The 11,845-nt window shown below is 37.6% G+C and overlaps 1 protein-coding gene across 2 annotated transcripts; it reads right to left on the bottom strand.

Annotated features, from left to right (window-relative positions):
• Window positions 1-998: 998 nt before the first annotated feature.
• ccdc74b (coiled-coil domain containing 74B) lies at window positions 999-9,380 on the bottom strand. 2 transcript variants are annotated; one of them, XM_028463160.1, is made up of 7 exons: window positions 8,926-9,380; window positions 6,036-6,083; window positions 4,133-4,217; window positions 3,290-3,485; window positions 2,241-2,341; window positions 2,073-2,132; window positions 999-1,892 (listed from the first exon to the last, which is right to left on the bottom strand). In XM_028463160.1, exons 1-7 carry the CDS (start codon window positions 9,218-9,220, stop codon window positions 1,763-1,765), a joined length of 915 nt encoding a protein of 304 aa, XP_028318961.1. In that variant the 5' UTR covers window positions 9,221-9,380; the 3' UTR covers window positions 999-1,762. The 2 variants fall into 2 exon arrangements, with proteins under 2 accessions (XP_028318961.1, XP_028318962.1); XM_028463161.1 differs by having other exon boundaries at window positions 3,290-3,479.
• Between the last annotated feature and the right edge of the window lie 2,465 nt (window positions 9,381-11,845).

Raw genomic sequence — 11,845 nt, 5'->3', positions numbered from 1 at the left:
CGTGCACCCGAGGTAGTGCTGGTTGCTCACATTTTAAGGTATAAAATGGTTTGAAAAAAAAAAAAAAAAGAACCTCAACTGAGTTTCAAAATTAAAAGCAAAAACATCTGCAGAAGATGTGTTTATTGGTAACACATCAAACACATTTCATGTTATACACAGTATGTGACTCGTACAAGTATCCTTTAAATGGTCTAAAAGAGATCTAAAACTTCATACCAGTTTCTGAGTCTTCTAAAGCAATGTCTCCAAACTTTTTTTCCAATTGTTTTGTTCATTTAACATTTTAATCAGAGAATTATAAATGAGCTGACTGTGGAATGGATTTGCATGTACCTTGAGAAAGGTTATCATATTGATTAGAAGAGAAATTAATTGATGCATGTTTCCATGCACCCCTTGTGATCGGCTCATGTATTATAAAGGGATTTGTTTGAATTAAATTCCCAATTGTAGGAACGTATTCCAATGAGATTAAGCCCAATATGAGTTGTTTTTAAGCTAATTATAGGATAAGTCTTTTTGAGGATGAGTACAGAGTGTTCTGGTCATTTATAGGAGAAACGTGGTAAAAGGGTCAAAAGTCTTGCATAAGCTTCCTCATATTGCTCACTGACAAAGGTGCTCATTGCAGTTTGGAACGATCGTGTGTTTGCTCAAAGAAGCTCAGCTAATGACAAATCAAAATGCTAGTTAAGTATGCCATTCTGTGCAGCCAAGGTGTCTTTGCACAGTGTTCAAAGTCAAATGGGTGAAGAAGTCGTTGCTCTGTTCTGTTCTGTTCTAACTGGGGTTTTCAGTGACCAAGCCTCCTGAGGCTACAGCTGGCACAGAGCTGCTCTCAACACTGCAGCACTGTCTGAATGTTAATAGGTTTGCTCTCACTGGATCCCAAAGGCAAACGCCTGCCAATTCCCACATTTCTACAAAGATGCTGGAAAAGAAACAGATTCCTCCTGGGACAGACTAATACTGACATTTATAGAACAAGACTGATCTTTCTTTGCATTCGTTTTATTCTTATTGATTTCCATTTAGCCAACACAAACAGTGGTCTCCATTAATAATAAGGCAGCATTGACAAGTTTACATTTCCTCTTTACAACTTTGTTTAGGTCTCATTTTTAAAATCCAATTTTTAGCCATTAGTCCATTGTACGGTGAACTTCATGCAGAAACTTTAGAGACATTCCATTAACTGTTTATCATTCAAACCTTTTCTCTTCCTTTACTCGTGCTTTAGAATAGCCCAACATGACAATGGTTGGTTGGTGGCTTTCCTGGCTTTCTGGACCATTCTATTCTAGGCCGAGGACACACAATACACAACAAACTGCAACACAATGTGTGTTGGAACACTTTTCTATAAGATAGCAGTTTGAGTCCACCCTTTGCCTCTCATATGCACAAATAAGCCATGTTGGCTGTTCATTACATTCATTTCCAATACTGACTTAAGTGTTTAATTGTCCAACTACAGGTGCGAATATGAGAAAACCAGGTTATTCTCCCTGCCTGTCAATTGTCATGATATTATGGCTTATGTTGTATATATTGAGTGATTTTTGTTGCGTTATTTTCTCCCACAGAAGACATTTTGGCATACAGCAGGAACAGCTGTTCTGTTTTTTTTTTTTTTTTTTTTGCAAATTATAGATTTGTAGATCCTAAACCAAACCTGTCTCTTAGCACAAACACCCAGTGTTCTGTTTGTCAGATTGGTTCTAAAGCATCCTGCTGTTTTCATGCGTCTCGGCCTTAGTCACCGCATCGTCCTTTTGAAACGGTCTCTCTGCACTGCACGGGTTCGCCTCTGTCGCTCGGCGATGGTAGAAGTTAGGCTCGGTTTGAGGGCCGGAAGGACAATTCCAGATCCCAAAGGGGGATCAGACCTGCAAACGACAAAAGATACTTCCTTATACCTTTTGAAACACAAAGGTCATCGTAAAAAAACAACTCCGGTGTCAGTATATGAACTATTTATGTAAAAGCAGCTCAATAAACACTAATAACGTCAACTGATGACAACTCATGAGAAACAGGAAAAACACAAGACAGATTTATATACGTACAATTTATCTGGGACTGATCGAAGACCAAGTTTTGGAAATCTATTTTCTTCAAACGGCTGCCTGTGACATACATTAAAAAAATATGTTAAAATAAATCAAAATATCACCACAACTTTTACTTTTACAAGAACATATTTTAAGGCATGGACTCCAACGTGTTAACCATACTTGAATCCATCAACAAGGTAAGCCTTGGTTCGGATGTAATGCTCTGTGGTGATTTTTCTGCTCAGGACAATATCTCTCAGCAAAGTTTTTATGCGAATAATCTACAAAACAAAAGAAAGAAAAAAAAAACATGTATTTTACAGAAAGACTGTTCAACAAATCTCATTACTAATATTAATTATACATGTGTAATTTACAATCAAAATCTTTACCAGGGCTGTGAAAAAAAATCAATTTCACGATATATGGCGATTTTTTTTTAATTTTAAAAAATCAATTTTTAAAAAATACTTAATCAGTATTTCAGTGGTGGTTACAATGCTTTCAATGTTTTGCAATGGTTATTTGATACACTTGATTTTATGATGGCAGTGTGTAATGCCTGCAATATTTATGTATGTACAGGCATTTTTTTTTTTCATATAATCTGTTCAGTTTAGTGTTTAAACTGATACAATAGGAGAAATTATAAATTTGTTCTTATTTTTGTGCATTGTCAGTAACTCAGGGTGCTTTATCCTTAATGTTCTCACTTACAGTTGTTACAATGCTGTCATTATGTTGTCATGGTTACTTTGAGACTTCTATACAGTAGTTTCAGTGAAAAGAAACGTGTTGCACTTTATTTTATGATGGCAGTGTGTAACTGCATTTTCCTTTTTACAGTGAAAATGTGCAAAAACACTAATATTAAATAATAAATAGGATGTTTTGAAGCAAATAGTTCTGACTCAGTTTGTCCTCTGAATGATCAATATCTTCTGATGAACATATACAGCAACTTGATTTTTCATCTCTACGTTTAATTTTAACTGGGTAGAATATCGTGATATTTCGCGATTATATCGTATCGTGACCCAAGTATTGCGATACGTATCGTATTGCAAAATCCTTGCCAATACTCACCTCTAATCTTTACTAAACTTACTGTCAAACACTTTCCTGTCGCACCTCTGTTGAGGGTGATGGAATCATTTCAAAAGACTATTATAATTAAGTTTTATTGACGTCTTTGAATTGAACTCGTGTACCGTTTGGTTGGCACTAACCTCCTGTGACTGCAAGCTGTTGGCGTGATAAAGCTGCCTGATGATGACCTCACACTCCTGCAGGGTGGGAGCGCGCGGTGGATGAGAAGCACCACAGTGGATTCTGAGAGGCTGAAGTGACGTGATGAGACCCGCCTTCAGCTCAGCGTCACGGTTCGGCCGTGGTGAGTGCACGGCTTCGTCTCCTTTGCTGACGCTCCACGCAGTATCAGGTTATTCAAATGTACAAAATGTTAAATGAAGCTTTGAATACAGTATGAATGTGCAGCATCTACAAAAAAACATTATAAAATGTGTTGTATTTAATTAGGGGGGATGTCGTGGAATAATTTGAGAAATATTGAAGAATTTTGGAAAAATTTAGAACAATTTGAGATAAAAAAAAAAAAAAAAAAAAATGACTGCCATCATGTGAAACAAGCATTGGAAAACTGTGAGAACTACAAAAATTTGTGACTGACTTAGTTGATAATTTACACAATGATTCATGTTTTCTCTATAAGTTTTACCTTTGCCAAATAGGATGCTAAAGGGCCAGATTTGGCCCCCGGGCCTTGAGTTTGACACATGCCTTCAATAGTCATTAAAGCTTCTCTAAGGCTTTATTATTTTCTCAAACTCAGGTTTTTTTTTTTCCAAAATGTAGAAGTTGAAGAAAGTCACAAGGTGCAACATGAAGTTATTCACAAAATACTTTTGGTTATTTGATTAAGCAATAGCTTTGCATAAAAAATAATAATAATAAAAACATTTTTTTTTAATCTAACCTACATGGGAATCCTGTTGCATTTATTTTGAAGGAATCTGGTAAGTGATCCCTAATGTGTCTGAATTGTGATTCACCTCAAAGCCTGATCTTGTAAAGGCCTTTTGTCCCCCACTGGCTCCTCCTGGTACAGCCCAGAGTGGGCTTGACACGAAGGTTGTCCTAAAAACAAAAGATATCAAGCACACTAATGAACATTAATTAATTAACAATAACCTTATTAATCTGGAAGGAGACTCATTTGATGAGATTCATCTCTAATTCTAATCCATGGTTATTATTGCACTGCATACATATTCCATTATCTCACTCTAACTGTTCATTGGTTATCTGTTTTTATAAAAGTACATTTTTTGTCTCTAGAAGAAATGTTTTTAAAGCTTTGTCTTGTTTGTGTGTCTTAATCAGATTGAAAAAAAGGTAATTTTTTTTTTTTTTACTGAATTATCACATTATTTTAGTTTCGCTAATGGCTAAGCTATTGATCCTCTGTTATGTTCTAGTGAAAACTGGAACCCCTGGAGAACACAATGTAAAATCATGGGGGAATATGAACCCACCATCTTCTTTCAAGTTTGAATCAGTCTTAATTTAGACGTTTTTTGTCATAGTCTTTTGACTAAAATGCTTTAGTCAAAATGTAGTCATCAGGCCTATTTCAGTTCTAGTCTAGTTTTAGTCAACTAAGTGACATTTGGATTTTAGTCTATTAAATCTGTTACAGATATAGTTGCCTGAAATATAAGCATTATGTCATACACATTTTTAAAGCTTTAATTACAATGTATAAACCTGATATTGAATGGAATTAAAGGTGCAGTCTGCAACTCTTATAAAAGTGACTTTTTGTCATATTTGCTAAAGCTATCACTATGTAAGGACAGCTTTACATGAAACTAGTAGTTTGTGTGAAAAAAACAGACTCATTGAGTCCCTCCTGCTGCGCCTGCTGCCTTTGGCAGATTGCCAGAATGCACCGCGACCGAGCAAAAAGAACCAATCAGAGCCAGGATTGTGTTTGAAGGGCTGTCTAACAGCTGTTGCTCACAGTTCCCACCCCTTTCCTGGGGCTAGAGCGCTGTCGTTTTTACAGAGTATAGTCTAAAGGAGTAGAAGATGGAATTGGTGACTTTTCTGCTTGAAAGGTAATTACTGCTGTTTGATTTACATTATGTTTGATTTGTAATTGGTACACTAGAACTCTGTAGTGCATGTGTTCATGTGCGTGCAGCAGCCTCCGTGTGGGCTGCTGTAAGTGACACTGTGTTTTTGCTGCTGCTGCTGAGGTGTGTGCACATTGAGAGAGAGAAGGGCTGCAGTAATATGCTTTTAACAGAGCATGTTATATTACCGTGATGATGCTGTCGGACTAACGTTAGCTTGTTTGCTCCTCTGAGGGAGGGACTTTGGAAAGTTTAGAGGCAGAGCAAGAGAGCAGCGAGGAGGGAGGGGGAGAGAGGTCTGAGAGTTGCGGACTGCACCTTTAATGTTTGTCTCGCCTTACGATTAACAAATTACTTTTGATTGGATACCTTCCAAAAAGAACTTGTGATTGGATTTCATCCTACGTGAACATCATAGTTTAGTTTTTATCAGTGGCTGAAAATAACAATACATTCTGATTTAGTTTTATTTCGTGTGTCTTTTTTAATTGGTCATAGTTTAGTTATTGCCACTTAAAAAAAATTTAGTCGACAAAAACTATGATGACAACTTTTAGAATGACTACAGATTAGCAAGTAAATTATTGATGATCATGGTGTATTCTCATTGAATTACAGTATAAAGACAGGGCAGATATTCCTTACAAAATGTATTTGTGTTAAAAATAAAAACTTCCAATTACGTATCCATTATCAGCATAAGTTTCCCAAAAACATGCTTCCTGTCAACTTTAAGGTACCCAGATCTTGCTTTAATTATGCGTCATATAACAATGTAAATTTAAAAAAAACAAAACAAAAATTTGCTTCTACTTACTCTTTCTGCTTGACGTGGGGTCCTCCATTATCAGCCGATACTGCAACTCTGCAATATCAGTGAGAAGAAAGTTTCAGAGTGTAAAAGACAGAGCATGGAGGCATAAAGGCAGCACTCAGCCCCCGTGTGTGTGTGACACCTCCCAGGGTCCAGAGTGTGTGAGACTCTGTAACAACATACACCCACCCCTGCTGTGCAGAGAGACACTGGATCCCTGTAGACCTCCAGGTGAGAAAACCTTTACAAAAAAGAGAGAGTTGCTATGCAACCACTGAGGCATGTATGTCTGTCAGCAGCTCATCAGGAGACCCTCAGCTTCCTGTTCACCTCCATAAGAGAAAGACTTTACTCCAATGTTAATGGAAAGTACTGATCTAAACCTGTTATTTGTTTGCTCTTGTGAAACATAAGGTGGACAATTGAAAACATGTAAATCTGATTGGACACCTCAGGTGCAAGTTATATGAGAGAGAGTAAAGGTCTGTAAATTATTATTAGAGGACCTGCAGAAAAACATCATTACTCTTTTTTAAATGTGATCATGTCGTTTCATTTTCAAATGTTGATTATTAATTGATTTTTTTTTTCTGCTAGTACTAACTGTGCAGAATGATTCAATCTAACTGGATGGATGGATGGTTGGATGGATGGATCAAAACTAGCCCTAATCTGTTTCCGTAGCTCAACAGCCACAGACGGACTGAATGCTCCATCTCTTCCAAACTTGACTGGTTTTTCTTTCTGAACAGATAAAGTTTTTGGAAATATCTCTTCAAGAGATTACAACCTTGTATATTTGAGCAAAAAGCAAAATAATCTCTTTTTTATTAAACCCAACTTCTTAGTATAGTTTAACACATTCATCGATACATACATTGATGCTGTTTGTTGTCATATGGTGAATTGGCCCTCGTCAGCTTCCGCAGATTTGAGTTTATTAGCAAACCTTTGACATTGATCATAATATTGTATTTCAATTTCATTTTTGAAATTTCAACTTTATTTTTATTTATTTATTTATTTATTTATATTTTAATCTCGACATTATATTTCGACCTTATTCTTGATTGGCTCAAAATTATTTTCTCCATCAATATTGGCCCTAATCTGCTTCTGTAGTTAATAATACAGGTGTTGGTTCGATTAGATTTTGTTTTCTTTTTTTGTTAAATGACTCAGTTGTATTGATGAATCTTGATGAAACTTCTATCTTTATTTGTGTGATGTTGAGCCTATTGAATAGCTTTTTTTAATGCTGTGAATGTTGGTGATGCGGTTGGTTTAATGTGGTTTTATTAAACACAAACCTAAACGTTATGATAGTCATAAAACACCACACAGTGTTATTCCTTTATTTCCAATTATGATCATGACAATTAATTTTAAAATTTGTTCAATTACTTTCAAAATGTAAGTATTTTTGATGCGACTATTTCACTACTTTTACTTTAGTCATGTTTTGACTGAGCTACTTTTATTTGTATTGGAGTAGTTTTTGACAAGCAGTATCTGTCTTTCACTCAACTACTCTAGTATTAAAGGTGAGGAATCAGTCGACCTCTAATCATTTTACTCAATAATAGGGGTAAGTATTGGCAAGGATGTTGCAATACGATACGTATCACGACACTTGGGTCACGAAGCGATATTGTCACGATATCGCAATATATTGAGATATTCTACCCAGTTAATATCCAACTTAAATGTAGAGATGTAAAATCAAGTTGCTGTATATGTTCATCAGAAGATATTGATTATTCAGAGGGCAAATTGAGTCAAAACTATTTGCTTCAAAGCATCCTATTTATTATTATTATTATTATAATATCTACAGCGCCATCTACCGGAGTGGAGGTGCGGAAATGGCACAATTTTCAAGGTTTTTATGTAGGAACAGTAGCTGGTCAACATGCCCAGAAGTTATGCTGCGTTCACACCGAATGCGTCTTCTGCAGCACCGGATGCATCTGTCGTACGAAACGTTCCGCATGTGTCGTAGGATCATAAAAAATGTCCCCATTCGCTTCATATGCGCGTTTGAAGTGAAGCACCGCCCACCAGTGACACGTCTAACTCGGTGAGTTTCACTGCCTGCTGAAGCGAGGAGCTGCGCTCCTTTTTCTCCTCTCATAAACATAAACCACCAGTGAAAAAAGCCAGTGTGATTAGCGGCTAATGCTAACCTAGCTCAGTGCCGACTTTCAAAGATGAAAGATAATACAGAGAGAACTTCTACCTGCTACTACCACCTCCTCACTGATTCTCCTCCAAGCCAAATCCTTCCTAGTCCTTCCTATAAAGGCCGTGTCATACAGCTCCAGGTGGTCACACACAGCTTCTACTCCATGGTTGAATGGGTGAACAGACCGGTGTCCGTGTTGACGGCCTGACGTCATCGTCAACAAAGACTCGTCATGCAAAATAGTTGCAGGAGTTCAATATAATATAACTCTTGCGGATTCGCGGATATGCGTAAAATCGGGAGTGTGCTCGCACGGCCAACGCTCTTGACGTGCGGATCAGACCGCACCGCCGTACAGAAAAGATTTTGTATCTGGGACGCATCTATCCATTGACTTTGTATGTAATCTGGACGCACGGACATTTCATGATGCATCTGGTGTGAACACAGCATAAGGCTGCTCCGCTGAGAAGGGACAATGTCTCCAGCAGTAGAAAACACACATCCACAAAAATGTGAAAAATACAATAAGAAAAATATTGATTAAATATCAGAAAAAATAAAAATAATTAAATTAAATTAAATTGATTTAAAAAGAAAAAACGATTTAAAATCGGCACCCAAAAAAATCGCGATATATCGTGAGATCGATTTTTTTTCTGTCTTTTTCTTCACACTCTACTCAAAATTAATTATGCGTTTCTTTACCTTTATTCTCTCGCCTGAGGTAGTCAATCTCTGCATGGAGCTTCCCCAGAGTCTCCGTGTGCTGCTGCTGGAGGAACTGGATGTTCTTCTGCACGGAGGCCACTCGGTGGTCCGTCTCTGTCCGGGTCACCGCTGCTGTTGCACCGGTCTCTCGGCATCGGGACTCAGGAGGAAGGGCCGGTAGAGGCAGAGGCAGAGGCCGAGGGGGGAGGTGTTTGGCTGGGAGAGGCCTCAGGTTCTCTACTCTGGTCCAGTGAGGTAAATGTCGCACCGGTGGGAGGTTGTTACTAGTCATGGCTTTGGTTCACTCCGCTGCTGCCTTCTTCTGTACAGATTAACTAATAAACATACTTCAAACATGTTCTGTGAATAACTTTTACCTGTTTGACGGACGCTTGGATCGTATATCGTTGCCATGACAACTGACCACCGCATTTCCCCTCCTCACCTTTATAGTCAAGTGAAGCAATAGCACAACACAAACATCCGCTTTGAGCCTTTCACAATAAGAGAGTTCTGCGCAAGGCCAGTGACCGTGACAGGAAATTAAGATTTAATCATGTATCAACACAATTAGCTGTTTATTTAATGGCCTATAATTATTCCAATTTGTGTGCATTAAATCCAAAATGATTTTTTGATGCGTTTCAAGTCTATTCCAGCTTCTTTCAACCATGTCGGAAATGAACTGAATAAATAAATAAACCAGAGAGACCACTGAAACATTTCCTATTTCTATTTCTGTCTGCACTTCCTGCTCTTTCTATTTTACAACTCATTTGGCCAAAACTGATACTGATGATGATGGAAACGTACTTAAACTTATATAAAACATGTCATATTTATTCATGACAATTGATTTTAAAACAAACAATTTCAATACATATCCTACTTAAAACAGTTACTACCTACTTAACTACTTATGTTTTGTAAAAGAGAGGTAAAAATAATTTTTTAATTTTTTTTTATAAATTCCAAGCATTCTGTGTCATATTTCGAAAATCAGTAAATTCTGTGAACAATTCTTCTTTAAGATTGTTGGATGTCTTTTACCACCATTGATTAACATGCACTCCTGTTGTCGGCTCCACACACATAAGATGGTAGCGCTTAGCCACGTCTACGTACTGTATATGGCTGTGTTCGAAATGGCACACTAATGCACTATACGCGACAAGCACTATGTGTTTATGTTGTTTACTATATACTATAGGTAATGGTTAGGATGGTGACCGTTCCCACTGAAGTATACTTCCAAGTTTCCCAAGATGCATTTTAACCCTACAACTTCAAAAACCTGAAGCACACTGAGGCTAATGATCTCTGTTTATTCGCCACCTTTGAGAGTTCTGAAAACAAAGTAGAATATCAAAATGTGGTAAATGAATCCATAAAAGTCGCGGATACACACATTTCAATCTGACATTTCGGAGATTCCATAATGCCCGCCGCCATTGTGCCACTGACAAAACTTCCGTTCCACTTTAAAGCAAGAGCCCTGTTTACAAAAGCATTAAAAAAAACTAATGGAAGACAAGAAGAGATGCTTTTATTTTGAAAAGGGGATGTTTGACTTTTAGCTTGAAGCTGGTCCCGGGACAATTTTACATTCTGCTTGCAATGCATCATGGGGCAGTTGAGTATGAGTAGTTTGCCCAATGTGCATACTTAAAAAATGTCCCGATATAGTATACATCCTTGTATTTCTCACATACTCAATCTTTTCATACTATCCAATGGGAACGTACTTGATGATACTAACGTACTTATGAGTAATGCGTTAGTATCCCATTTCGAACATGGTCTACGATGTCTATGGGTCGATCAAGGAAGCAAAGCCTGTCTTTTTATTGGTCAATCAGTTTGATGGAATAGCCGCTACTTAATTTTAAAGCCAATATCGGGCGATAACTGTTAGTGTGTCGATAATATCGTACGTCACTAGTTTTACATAAGGCAGTCGCTATCCGTACGGTTGCCATATCAATATACCAACATTCTATCTGTACGCAGCGCCTATATTTGGCCAGTTTAGGCCACGTGATAGGTCAGTCATTGGCCAGTTTAGGTCGCGCTACTAAGACTAAACCTTACCGATATTGGGTTATAACCTAACCCTAAGACGCTACGTACTTGTACTTTGGTAACCGTACCAATAGCACCGGGGGTTCTCCGTACGGCAACCGTACGAATAGATAATTTCTTTACATAAATATTTCAATATGTCCTTATTTCACCCCTCACTTCCAGGATTAACGTCCTTGAGGCACAGTTTTCAGCAGCTTTATTCAAGGTGAGGGCACTTTCAGTTTTTTACAGGCCAGATGGTGTCCTATAATATGTCATTTGATGAAACTAATAATGTTCAGCAAGTTTCTTTTTAACTCTGCAACAAAGTGTGCCCCTGACTCTCCTTTCTCTTGGTTTCTAATATGGAAACAATACATTTCAGCAATCACAAGAGCATGTGGAGACCTCAAGAGAAGTGGGCTGTCTGTGTAATCACAATGCTTTCATTATAACTCTGTTTCCAGGCTTTTCACACTGGAACAGGCATTGCAGCATGTTCAAGGTTTTGGGTCCCGTCGCATTTAGAAAAGTTGTACCCTTTATACTAATACTGGTTACACACCATTGGACAAGCTCACCCTGCTGTTCCTTTTGAATTTCACCACACTTTGCTCTCACATAGCAAAGCACAGGAAGTTAATTCTGAAGTGTTGCACTGCCACTTAGGCGTTACCATAGCAGTGCAAAGTTGGATTTAGTTTCAGTCATAGTCCTCCAATTTAATCAGTTAGAGATATAGTTGACTAAAATATACAGCATAAGAAAAATTTCACTTTTTAAAGATTTAATTTGCATTTGTCAACCTGATAAGGGATGGTAATAATGTTTGTAAATACACAGACAGATTTGA

This window comes from Gouania willdenowi, chromosome 12, assembly GCF_900634775.1.
Source record: "Gouania willdenowi chromosome 12, fGouWil2.1, whole genome shotgun sequence".
Taxonomy (NCBI): Eukaryota; Metazoa; Chordata; class Actinopteri; order Blenniiformes; family Gobiesocidae; genus Gouania; species Gouania willdenowi.
Note: the sequence above shows the minus strand (reverse complement) of the source record. Positions and strands in the feature narration are given on the sequence as shown.

Coding starts and splice junctions, on each gene's coding strand:
- ccdc74b (XM_028463160.1), bottom strand. CDS start 9,220: ATGACTAGTAACAACCTCCCACCGGTGCGACATTTACCTCACTGGACC. Junction 2,342..3,289: donor ACAGCTTGCAGTCACAGGAG/GTTAGTGCCAAC, acceptor TTTGTTTTGTAG/ATTATTCGCATAAAAACTTT. Junction 2,133..2,240: donor TACCTTGTTGATGGATTCAA/GTATGGTTAACA, acceptor TGTATGTCACAG/GCAGCCGTTTGAAGAAAATA.